This window comes from Anopheles marshallii, chromosome 3, assembly GCF_943734725.1.
Source record: "Anopheles marshallii chromosome 3, idAnoMarsDA_429_01, whole genome shotgun sequence".
Classification (NCBI taxonomy): Eukaryota; Metazoa; Arthropoda; class Insecta; order Diptera; family Culicidae; genus Anopheles; species Anopheles marshallii.
In genome coordinates this window covers 3,160,339-3,172,446 of record NC_071327.1, presented here as the reverse complement: position 1 = coordinate 3,172,446, position 12,108 = coordinate 3,160,339, and the positions used below count along the sequence as shown (strand labels likewise).

General features: G+C 41.5%; 4 protein-coding genes across 4 annotated transcripts; all 4 read right to left on the bottom strand.

Annotated features, from left to right (window-relative positions):
* Window positions 1-5,091: 5,091 nt before the first annotated feature.
* On the bottom strand, window positions 5,092-5,887 carry LOC128716214 (odorant receptor 2a-like). Its single transcript, XM_053811134.1, has 4 exons — window positions 5,600-5,887; window positions 5,438-5,536; window positions 5,218-5,373; window positions 5,092-5,142 (listed from the first exon to the last, which is right to left on the bottom strand). Exons 1-4 carry the CDS (start codon window positions 5,885-5,887, stop codon window positions 5,092-5,094), a joined length of 594 nt encoding a protein of 197 aa, XP_053667109.1.
* Window positions 5,888-6,126: 239 nt separating this feature from the next.
* On the bottom strand, window positions 6,127-8,277 carry LOC128716211 (odorant receptor 94a-like). Its single transcript, XM_053811131.1, has 5 exons — window positions 8,037-8,277; window positions 7,424-7,974; window positions 7,248-7,346; window positions 7,026-7,181; window positions 6,127-6,153 (listed from the first exon to the last, which is right to left on the bottom strand). The coding sequence occupies exons 1-5, from the start codon at window positions 8,275-8,277 to the stop codon at window positions 6,127-6,129; spliced, it is 1,074 nt and encodes a 357-aa protein (XP_053667106.1).
* Window positions 8,278-8,725: 448 nt separating this feature from the next.
* LOC128716207 (odorant receptor 49b-like) lies at window positions 8,726-10,148 on the bottom strand. Its single transcript, XM_053811126.1, has 5 exons — window positions 9,845-10,148; window positions 9,231-9,784; window positions 9,068-9,166; window positions 8,849-9,004; window positions 8,726-8,776 (listed from the first exon to the last, which is right to left on the bottom strand). The coding sequence occupies exons 1-5, from the start codon at window positions 10,146-10,148 to the stop codon at window positions 8,726-8,728; spliced, it is 1,164 nt and encodes a 387-aa protein (XP_053667101.1).
* Window positions 10,149-10,598: 450 nt separating this feature from the next.
* Window positions 10,599-11,927, bottom strand: LOC128713713 (uncharacterized). The gene is given in 3 exon segments (XM_053808576.1): window positions 10,599-10,943; window positions 11,008-11,558; window positions 11,621-11,927. Coding segments are annotated over 3 exon segments (1,203 nt in total).
* Between the last annotated feature and the right edge of the window lie 181 nt (window positions 11,928-12,108).

Here is a 12,108-nt window from a genome sequence, read left to right as displayed (position 1 = left end):
GCAGTTGATGATGAGCAGTTGTAAAAACAATTCCCGCAACGCCCTTCGCCTTGTCCATCGTACACCGATATGTGTGTTGATCTTTGAAGATTTGCGTAGATGCATATTGCTCTTTGTTTTGTACGTCTGGCTGCATGATGAATTTATGTTTTTGATATCAAACATGCATCACAGATTCACAACACTCACGAAAAATTAATCTGCCAGTGTTGCATCAACGCGTGCAACGATGCTTTATCCTGGAATTTAAATCATCAATCACTTTTACGTGTACCGCACATGTGTTTCGAGTTTGAAGCAATGTAGCATTATGTGTTTCCTTTGTGCGAATGAATCGTTAAGATCGCGCAGGAAACCGTTTGCCATTCAAACAAAACGATGACGGCAAAGTTCAGGGACGTAAGAGGCATTTTCTGTTGAAATGGTTTTAAGATCTTTATGTCAGTGCGTTTGTTGCTGACTGCGTTTTAGCGTCCGGTGGAATGGATTGTCGTCATTCGATGACGAGATTCGTCGTAATGCGGTCTGGTTAGGAGTGGGGAAAATTATAACACATTTGAGGCGGATTTGCAAAGCGATCATAGCTATCCTCATGAATGATTTCGCAAATCCATGAGGACATATCGAAGTGATGAACCGTTCAGATGAGTTTGACCATGAGGATAAGACAACTTAAATTTCTAATCTCATCTTGATTTAGAGATAGAAGAGTTGTATCAGATTAGAGGTGTGTGTATTTAGATAATAAATGATAACATTTAATCATTTTTCTGAGCAAATTACCTCGAGAGATAAAATGGAAACATATTACGTATATCTGGGGATTAACTGTATATTTTATGAGGTACGAATAAAACAGTTGAAGTATTATTTCGATATCAGCCTGGCGAAATGATCTTGGCGTTTGCTCGAGTGCGCATACCTCCAAAACCGAACGAATCGCACAATAAGTAACAGCTGTTGAGCAGCTGTTCCCATGTGATGCTCCCCAGGAACGTTTTCTGACGCTACCCCGGATGTTGTTAGATTTACAGCCGTATTTTGAGCAATTCTACAGCGAAAATTGACCCTGTACGTTGCGTCCAAATGCGATCCATTCTAGGTGGTTAATGACTCAGCTGTAGAATGGACCCATGGTTAGATCTGCAAGTTTGCAAGAAATTCCAATCGTCTAAGCGTCTTCCTGCTTCTTGCTTTTGGGGGTAACCCGTCCTGTGGAAGATCGTTCTTGGGAACCAGAAGTTTTTGTTGTTGTTGCCGTCTAGCTCAGAATCTTCACTTCAAAAGTGTTCCAAAGTTTTCATGGTCTTCCACGGGGGGGACTACGTTTAATGAGCTTTTAAGGATGGAAGAGTCATAGCTCAGAAAAGAGAACGAATGAATGGAAACGGTTTTAGAGAAGTTTATTCCGATACCCTAAGCTATCTTGGTATATGAACAATTTTTTTCTCTTGGGAAGAATGCTTTCAAAAAGGCAATCGGTGAACAGGGAAACGGTCGGAAAAGGTAGCTACATGGTAATAGATATGCTTTTAACCGAAACGAAACGCTATGGCGTAAAAAAAATAGCATTAAAAATCCACCCCATTCCTCGTCGAAGTATGTGTTAAAGAATTCGCGACCACGGGCAGTGGTGGGTAGCAAGCACTAAGTAGTAAAAAAACGATGCGGCGCAGTTGAAGAGATCGTCCAATTCTGCGAGTACACGATGGCGGCCATTTTTTAACCAGCGCAGAAGTTTGCAGATTAGCTGTAGTGGCAGAAGAGAAGAGGCATTTTCTATAGTGAATGGAGAGCGATTATCCCATCGGGAAGTAATGTTGTGTCGGCTTTGGGCGTAGATGTGCGATTCTTCATCAACTCGGGATGAGAATTTAGAGGTTCATTGGATGTAGGTGGAGGTATGACGTTGGGAGGATCATTACCACCGCATGCCACGAATAATTACATTCCACCTGGTGTGTGAGGTTACTGAGGCTAACATTACTAACCGGAAACGGCAGCACGGTATCTCTCTGTAGTGAGTTCTAATTCTTTTGCACATATATTTGATGGTTTAAAGAATTGGGGTTGTGCGAAGGAAAAAAACCATGATTACCAGATAGCAACATCACCAGGAGAAAGCGTTGGTGTAAAACTGGCCGGTGCAAAATTAACATAATCTGTTACTTCGTAATGGTCTGATTTTTTGGAAGAATTTATCTCTAGAGGAAGCAAAGAATGTCTGTCCGATGTGACGGCTTTAGTCGATACCGATACCGATACCAAAGTCTTCTGCCGGCGTTACTGCCGTCTTGTCACGACAATAACTTGAGCTAATTGACCCCTTCTTGACCTTACCCACTGCTTACCCACACTGGTTCGATAATCGAGGGGAGACTGCATTTTATGATGACGGTTCCGTGACTCGTAACTGTGTTGAATGAGTACAAGGTGAAGGCTTTCGAGCCATTAAGCTACATCGAAGAGAAGTTACACCACAGTGGCGAGAGTAGGTAGAATGCTAGCTTCGCTACTTCCACTATCCCAAAAACGGTCTGCATGTCACCATTTTGTCGAAAAGTGAATAATGAGGGCGCTCTTTAGGGCGAAAGCTGGAACCACATCATGGTGACACGGTCATGTAGTCGTTTTCTCTTTTTGCAGCAGTTGATAAGCGAATCAATGTGTGGTGGCGTGCAAAAGGTTGTACGGCGAAACGAACAGAAGAGAAACAGTGCGGTTGTGCATCTGTGCCATTTGTAGTTGTTGTGTTAGAGTCACCGAGAATTGCGACTGACAGGAGCTGTCGTGTGACAGCGTCAAGTTGTCGTCGCACGAATTCTCGGCCATGGTGAGCCACTGCGAGCGATGGGAATGTTACGGAAGAAGAAAATGGACGTCGATTAATCGAAAACGCATCGGAATGAAGTTTCAGCAGACACAGAGCAGTTCTTTTCCTGTTTCATAGATCATCACAAGATCTCTGGAAGTGTTGGGAAATGTGTTGCCTGAAGTAGAAGTCGTTTCCACGTGTCAGTGAACGATAAAGAGTGTACAGAACCACACTGGCAGTAGATAATGCGGCCTATGCCGAAGTGGAATGGTTACGATCAATCCCGTGTTTTTTTTCTTCTTGTCATTCCGCCAGCTACAGAGACCTTACCTTTTTTCCAATTTTCCTGCACGTTATCTTACCGCGTACTTACTGACGTCGTTTCTGGAGCAAAAGCTACCACAAAAAAAAAAGTTGGAACGAAAATGTGGTTTGCGTGTGGGGTAGCCACCACTCGATCGAAGGGAAAAAGTATGTGGCCCTTTATTTTCGCTACCATTCCCTTTCCAAAGCACGATGGTGTGCATCATCTACGGAATGTGTTGCAGTAACGTTTTCACCATTCGCTCGTGCGGGGCTTCTTCGCGACTCGTGTGGCGCCATGACAGCAGTAATGTAGTGTGTGTGTGTGAGTGTGTTTTTGTGCATGAAGCATAATGCTGGAAAATGGCAGGGAAAAGCAGTTTGATGGAACGTGATTTTGTTTCGAAGTCGAAGGAAAAGATTTTCCCATAAAAAAGAGTCTTTTAAAATGGTTATAAGACTTATTCAATCCGTTTCGAGCGGTTACTGGCGAAGGAGCACAAATACGATAGTAGCTTCTCAGACGTGTTTCGACAGTCGTTTCGGAGGATTGCAAGCTATAGACTAATAAAAAATCATCCTTCAAGCTTTTCAAGGTGATCCTACGCAACAGTAAAGTTGTCCAAAAGGTAATGATGGTGGCATTTTTGTTGATGTCCAAGCATGAAGTCATCGAGCTTCAGTTTTCGTAACGGAAATAGCTTGTGTCAGACGGGGGTTTGATGATAAACATCCTGTTTCCAGTTAATCATTCATTGATTAACAAAATGATTTTTATCCTGATTAAAAACAAAATTTCTACACTTTTTCTCTAAACGTGCCGCAGAAATGGTTGACGAGATGAAAATGCAGTGTGTGTTTTTTTTAATATGAATAACTAATGGCTCCTGTGCCACCGTAAAGTTTGTGGTACCGAAAATGTATCATATGATATGGCGGTAGATACGAATATTTGAATCTGTAATATGATTCCACAAGAGGTCCTACACAATGCTGTGGGCAATTTTATTATGCAAAAGAGGAAAATTGAAACTAGTCGCCTCTTTTCTGAGACGCAGCGTTTCGTGTGTAGGAACGGTCTCGAGAGGGAAAGGTTTCTGCACGCCGTGGACGACCTACTGAGGGCCAGGTTGCCATTTTTGGTCAAAAGAGACAATCTACCGAAGGATGAAGATGACTGACGGTTGGGCTTGTCTGGCTGGTTAGCAGCATCCATTGATGTTTGATGGCTTTTACGTGCCTTCGAGTGATATCGGTTAATCGTAAACACTTTCCAGAGATCCAGAGTGTCCACCAAAGCATGTAAATCGATATTGTTAAATACTGTGAGTCTCATTTTGCGTGTAGGGGTTTTGCTTACAAATGAGCAATTTTCCTTAGGGATTACGATCATCGGTAGCGTATCTATCGCTTTGTCTCATCGCAGTGTGTTTGTTGCGGTCGTATGGTGGCGTATAGAAAGATAAAGTTTCAGTAGTAGCGCATCCATTGTGATTAACGTTAGCTCTGCTGCGCACGGTGTGTCACGCGTAGGATGGCGTGTATAAGCAAGGGCCACCCATCAATTGGAGTTTACCGGTTCGGTAATCAATTTGGTGTGCGTCTATCAGGCTTGGATCATATGCACTAGCCCAATGCGATTTATGCTGATGGTGTGGAAAAAGTGTAGAAAATTCAATTAACGGTTATCCAATTGGGGAAAGATGTTCCGAATATGGTGCTTTATTTTTATTAGAAAATGGCTTTATGTAAGTCTGTTGGAAAATAGAACCCCCTCCAATAATTGTTTTGGTTTTTTATATTCTTTCTTTATAGGTAAGCATCACTCGCGGTTATTCTCTTTGTGTAAAATGATAGGGCTATGGATGGAGCTATGGATGCAATAACACAGTGCAATAAAATTGGTAGTTTATTGAAGTTTATGAATTGACGGTGAGTGCAACGGAGTGAAAAATATTTCATGTCAAAACTGCTTATAACTGTTCTCTCAGTACTACAAAGCACGAGTAGGTTGTTTTCAGTACCTGTAAGTATAACAAAAAGTAAGAAATAAAATGAATCAATGGCTTCTAAAGAACACTGCAGCATCATTTACTCACAATGCCAAACTGCTGCATGTTCATGAAACAAAACTTCCCGGCGGTAATTCCGACTGGAGCTTGAGCCCGAGCAAGCACTAGCTTAAGATCTCTCTGTATAGCGAGAGTCTGCACTTCCCAGCTGCATTCGTAAACGACACGGGCAACACGAGCACTCTGGAAAGGGTTGGAATGCATGATAGATTCTTTGTCTTGTGGCCAACAATTTTGTAGGAAGTACCTCGTTGGAAAGCTGCTCTCCGAGATAACAGTATGCAAATGTTTCGGTTGTGTCAAACATAAACAAGACGAACAGGTTCATAAAGTTAACATTGAATCCCTGCAATATAACGCGTCCGATAAGATTTGCAGAAGTTAAAGGAGTCATGGATTCACAACATACCGACACGGTGAAGTAAAGAAGCATGGAGCACCAGATGAAAACGCATAGGAGGAGCTGTTGCAACAGCACTAAAGATGTGATGGACTCCAACAACTTTGCACAGTTGAGCGCATCCTGATGCAACATAACGATCGTTTTCATTTCTTCGTGGAACGAATTGTCCTGTGCTACTGTCTGCAGTTTCACTTGTATCAGTTGAAAGTAAAGAGTGCAATAGATAATAGAGTTGCTGATGGTAATGATCTTCACTGTGCCCATAAATGCACATAGATAACTTGTCGGAGTCATGATAGCACCGAACAGCAGATAGTGTTGACCTGACGTTCGCGTTGGTAACCCATAGAAATTTTCCTCCATATGCAGTGTGTAGAATATGGTTTCGTTACCGTTGCGCGTAGTACTGTAGAGGGTGTATAGTGTTGATAAAATTGGTGCAAATACGTAGAAATGAGCAGCATACAAGACTACGATGAAGAATAGTTTAGTTACTTTGTGGATGAGCTCGTGCTGTGCACTTAAATGCTGCCTTATGGTGGGCGATGAATCTTGAAGAACTACACCAAGAAGAGAACAACTCTTTAGAGTACAGCTATAGCATAGTATAGTATAGCTTTAGCTATCCGTGACTTACCCTTTTGAGAGAATGTCTTAGTTTTGTTGAAGAGTTTTTCCAGTTTGGATCCGCTTATGAAAAGCAAAAATATTCCACAGAATGTGTTGGTTTGGAATATCAGTTCAGCAATCCCGATGATGGCCAACTCAAAATTCGGATATCCGAAGAAGCTCTTCGGCAAGGCTATGATGAAAATGTAGACAAGAAAGACAGGCAGCATACGAAGACGGTCTCTCGTTCGTCCAACTAAGCCAATCGCTTTGAGCAGTTTTATAGGAATATATGGCACACCAGGGGGATACTCCAACTTGAGAAAGTTCATTTTCGATGGTAATAGTTGATGATACCACAACGCTTTGATGGAAAGATGCCGAATGAATTACCATCGTTCTAGCAACGAGTTGGCAGCAGAAGGGCTCTTTCTCGAAACTTGATTGGCTAATGTATGATGGATCACACCTTTCCTCGCTTATTATTCGCCGATTGCAATTATTCATAGTTGCAACCACTGCACTTTGGTAATCGATTTTGAATTCTACTTTGTTGCTAACCATGTGCAAATAATTCTCATTGGAAACCAGCTTGATTTGGTTTGGAAAAACAGTGCAAGCTGCTGAATATTTAATGCAACATTTGTTCAAATAAACACATTCGTAATCCGCTAGTTCCATCGGTGTGGTGGTTAAGATCGACATTAAATTACATTTTTGAGAAGAATAAAGACTGTATAGGTTGTTTTGACGATCTGTTCATAGAAAAAAATAAATGACGTTACAATCAGGGACTAGTGTAAGACAAACAATATAAGCTTACCATAGTAAATCGTTCCATATCGATATAGCAAAATTTGCCAGCTGTTATACCGATGGGTGCCTGTGCGCGCAACATGATCAGTTGGAGGTTTTTCATCGTCTCGGTTGACTGTTGCTCCCAGTTTGCACTGTACGCGATGTGAGCGATCTTTGTGCTCTGGGAATATTTGTATGTAAATGGTGTTCGATTGTTAAGCATGATGGAAAATGTTATGCCCTTTACCTGCATTGACAATCGAGTTCCTAAATAACAATATCCGAGAGTTTCTGTGGTGACGACCAGCAAGATTATAAAGATATTTATCATATGTCCAGTGCTGTCCTGAAAGATAGAAGCCAAGTTTAAAGTATAAAAATATCAGTTTACTAATTTGGGGATAAGCTTTCGACAACTCTTACTCCAAAGGTGAAATATAGTATCATAGAACTCGACATAAGGACGCATAGGATAACTTGCATCAGCATCAGGGGCGACACGATCATTTCCAACAAGCGGGCACAGTACAGCGTCTGCTGGTGCATCGTAACAATCGCTCTAACCCCGTTACGATCGATCCGGCGTTGCGTTTCGTTTTGTAATTTCAATGCTACCAGCTCAAAATAAAGGATGCAATAGTTTATAAAATTGAAACAAGCCAAGATCTTCGCAATGCCAACGTATGCGCAAACATAGGATACAAATGCCATCGTGACGGCGTACAAAAGGTAGTGTGTAAATGAGGAACGAATCGCAAGCCCATAGAAGTTCTCCTCCATCTGTAGAATGTGATGTACTGTGCTGTTCGTGTGTATCGATCGGTAGTAAGACCAGAACGTGGCGCACATAGGACCACAAGCATAAATGCTGCCAGTACAGGAGATAAGCATGCAGTAATACTTTGTGAATTTGTGCATCCGCTTGTGCTGGAACGTTAACAACTGCACCATACCGTGTTGGCCACTGTTAAAAACTAAAATTAAAATTAAAAAAGGTACTATAAAATTTCACAAAAATTCTCGGAAAGAGGTTTACCTTCGTCCGTCAATTTACGACCACACGCAATTAAACACTTTAAACTATCATCATGTATCCAAAACATCAGCAATCCAACGAAGTTATTGAACTGAAACAGCAGCTCTGCAATACCAACGATTGACGCTTCAAAACTGGAGTAGCCAAAGAAAATCTTGGGAATCGCAATTGTTAGAATAAATGTCGAAAACACTGGAAGAAAACGGTAGCGGTGTGTCCTTTCGCCAGCAATTCCCACCATAGCGAGTAGTTTCAATACTAGATGAGGCACTCCCGGTGGCGTGTCGATTTTAAAAAACTGTCTCAATTTGTCGTACATCCAGCAGGGCATTTTGCTGATATTGAAGTGCTCAATGCGTTCAAAGAACTGCTGCTATGCCGATTGTATACGCTTGCACAATGCACTTAGAACGTAGTAAAATTCTATAATTAAGTAATTGAGATTGTTCAGATAGTGATGGGTTGCTCGGTTGCTAAAAGTGAGCTTTATTTAATTTGCTAAATAGTGTACTATATAATCCCTGCCAAGTAAAGAGGTGCTCTATTATTAAACCTGTTCTATAATGCATAACGTGCATTGACATTAACTGTAGAAAGATAAACTGCTCGATGTTTCAGTTGATTAATTTATATGAGCGTCTGAAAATCAATATCGCATACAAGGTTGTGATTCAACACTGGTGGGATAGTTAAAAAAGATCCTTTAGAACGATGAAGAACGAGTACGTTGTTTTAACAACCTGAACGAAAAAAAAGAAAAAACAAAGCATTAGTAGCAATTACGATTTGCCGTAATGCTCTCATAGGTTTACTTGTGCAAACTGCTCCATATTCATGAAGCAAAATTTCCCGGCAGTGATTCCAACGGGTCGTTGGGCACGAGCAAGTGCAAGCTGAAGATCCTTTTGGGTCTTTGACGATAAAGTTTCCCATTTGCATTCGTACACGGCACGGGCAATATGGGCACTCTGGTGGGGAAAAAATGGTAGGTTAGCCGTGTGTACCGCAAATTGTGATAAGCTCAGTATCACCTCATCCGAGAGTTGATTGCCCAGATAGCAATAACCAAAGGTTTCCGTCGTATCAAACAAGAACAACACGAATAGATTAATGAATTGTGTGTTAAAACCCTGTAAAATATACAGTGAAAGTTAGAGGTTTTCCACAGAGTTGCTCTGTGTTTCTTCATCTTACCGACACTGTGAAATACAGCAACATAGAACTCCACACCAGAATGCATAGCAGAAGTTGCAGCAGCATGATGGGAGCTGTCAGTGTTGTCAGCAAATCGCCACACTCGAGTGCATGTTGATGCATTCGTAAAACGGAGTGCAATTCGCAGGAGCTACAAGATTGCTTCTGGGTTATTTCTTGCAGCTTTAGTGTAACGAGCTGAAAGTAGATGGTACAGTACTTGATGAGGCTTAGTATGGACACAAGCTTTGCAGTTCCGACAAAAGCGCACAGAAACGAGGTCGGTACCATGATAGCACCAAAAATGAGATAATGATTAAACGTTTCTCTGATGTTAAGGCCGTAGAAATTTTCTTCCATGTGCAAAATAAATGCCGGAGCGGTAGTGTTGTTTTGGTGAGCATTGTAGTAGTTCCACAGTGTAGATATAATTGGTGAATAGCTGTAAAAATTAGCTGGAACTAGGAGAGCAGTGAGGTAGAGCCTTGTGATCTTGGTGATTTGCGCATCCGTCTTTGTGAGATATTGAGCAGCGGGGGACGATTCTTTCAGCACTGGAAGAGAAGAATTTTAAATGTAATGAAGAACAATGATATGTTTCCGGTTAGAACTACCATTTTTCGTAAAGGATTCAGATTGCCGGACGAGTGAGAAAAGCGTGTTGTTGTACAGCACTAACAGTAACACACCAACAAATCGATTAGTTTGAAAGAACAGCTCCGCCAGTCCGATGATCGACGTTTCAAAGTTCGGATACCCAAGAGCAATCTTTGGCACTGCTATGATGGCTATGAATACAAGAAATATCGGTACGCATCGGCACCTTTCGGTTTTCGCCTCAGACACTCCGACTAGTCTAAGCAACTTAAGTGCAATGTGTGGCACACCCGGAGGGTTTTCGATTGTAAAGAACCTCATCGTTTGCTAGCTGTGCGGCATATGGTGACCGATGTAACTATCAGATATCGTTCTAGCTGAGTACTACATTGATTTGTATCTATTCTTCGTATTGGAACTACATAGCTATTAGCATCCTACCACAACTAACCCCATATTATTGGGAACGACATATCTGTTTGATTAGAGGGTGCTTAAGAGAAAGAAAAAAATGTCTATTAACCGATAGGCAATCAAATTATCGATTGGCAATCTGAGTACATATTGTGAAGTAAGGATCAAACGTATTGATTGTGCGTTGGGTTGATTGGCTTTGGGTTGTTACTGAACGTCTCTCAAATGTGCATAATAAAACTCGAGAGAATTATTAATTCTTAAAAATATCCTTCAAGAGCAGATAGAATGAGTAGGCGGTCTTCATGTTCTGCAAAAAAGAGACAAATAATCAACAATATGGTTTTGTTATTTGCATTATATTTTGATGGTACATACTTGACCGTATCTGTTGATATCGATGTAGTAGAATTTGGCCGCACTTATGCCAATTCTTTGCTGGGATTGCTGCATGATAGGTATGATAAGCTTCTGTATCTTTACGGGCTGTTCGTACCATTCGGTTGCATACATAGCAGTACTGATTTGTTCACCCTATTAAGGTAGCAAAATGGTAGTGTTAGTATAGCATACAGCCATCACTCGATTGAACTTTAGCCATACCTTAATGGTTAATTCATTACCAAACACACAGAAGAGGAAGGTTTCAGACGAGAAGGAAAAAATCATAACGGCCATCGTAATACCTTCCGGAGTAATTCCCTATGAAGTCGAAAAAGAATGTTTAGCACTTCGCTTCAGTTTGTAGATCATGCCTGGTACTTACTAGTATCATTACGGAGTACAAAAAGAAACACCAAATCAACACGCAGCCGGTAAACTGTGCGAGCAATATGTCCATAAGTATTTTCCGCAACAGCTTCGCACACCTGATGGCTAACTGATGTAGTAATATGATTTCTTTCAGCTCGGCTGTATACTGCTCAGAGGAGATGAGCAATCGTAATCCACTGATCTTCAGGGCCAGGATATTAAACAGTGTGGTGCAGAAGCAAATCGAACCGAATAATAAGCCAGCTTTGCCAGTGTATATGACCAGCAGAATGAAGAGGGCCGGCAGCAGAAACATATGATGCAAGAACCAATGTAGAAGATTATAGTGCGGATCCAATACGTAGAGACGATGCTCCATCATGAGCGGGAAATAAACCAATTGACCGGGCGTTTGCGAGATGTAAATGTAAAGAACACCGGCTGTGGCAGGAATGAACATAGCAATTATGATACCAATCGTAAAAAGAAAGTAATACTTAGTGTATTTATGGATGGTCGTGTTGAGTTTGATCAGAATTTGTTTGTACTCGTCCGTAACGCTCACTGAAACAAGAACCAAAGATTGACGTTACGTGTAGAGAGTCGTAGAGATCCCCCAAACTTACCTATGTTCGTGAAAAGTTTGAGATCTCGAAGTAACATCTCCAGATGGTGCATTTTGAAGGGTAGACAAAACAGCGTAATACAGGTGTTTAGTGAAAACATGCCTTCCGCTATGCTACGGAAGCAATCGGGAATGGTGTCGTACCCGAGGAAAAGTTTCGGAATAAACAACGCGAGCAGCAAATAGCTGTTGGTGGCTAAAAGTCGAACACGACCGGAGGAACACTGACTCATGCCGAGCATTTCGAAGAATTTCAGTGGAAGTGCAAATATCTTCAAAGGATCGTTGAGTCGCTCAAAAATAACCATAGTATGCGTTTGAGAAATTGCACTGCCGCGGGAAAATTAAACGTTTGCTTCTAGGGCACAACGAAAATGTTTGCTTTGTTCGTTTCGACTAGACTACTTATAGTTTGTGACTGTTAGCGAAAAACTTTAGCTAAGCAAAAGAATACGCCTCCCACAGTGAAAGTAGTGTGACAAGTTAATG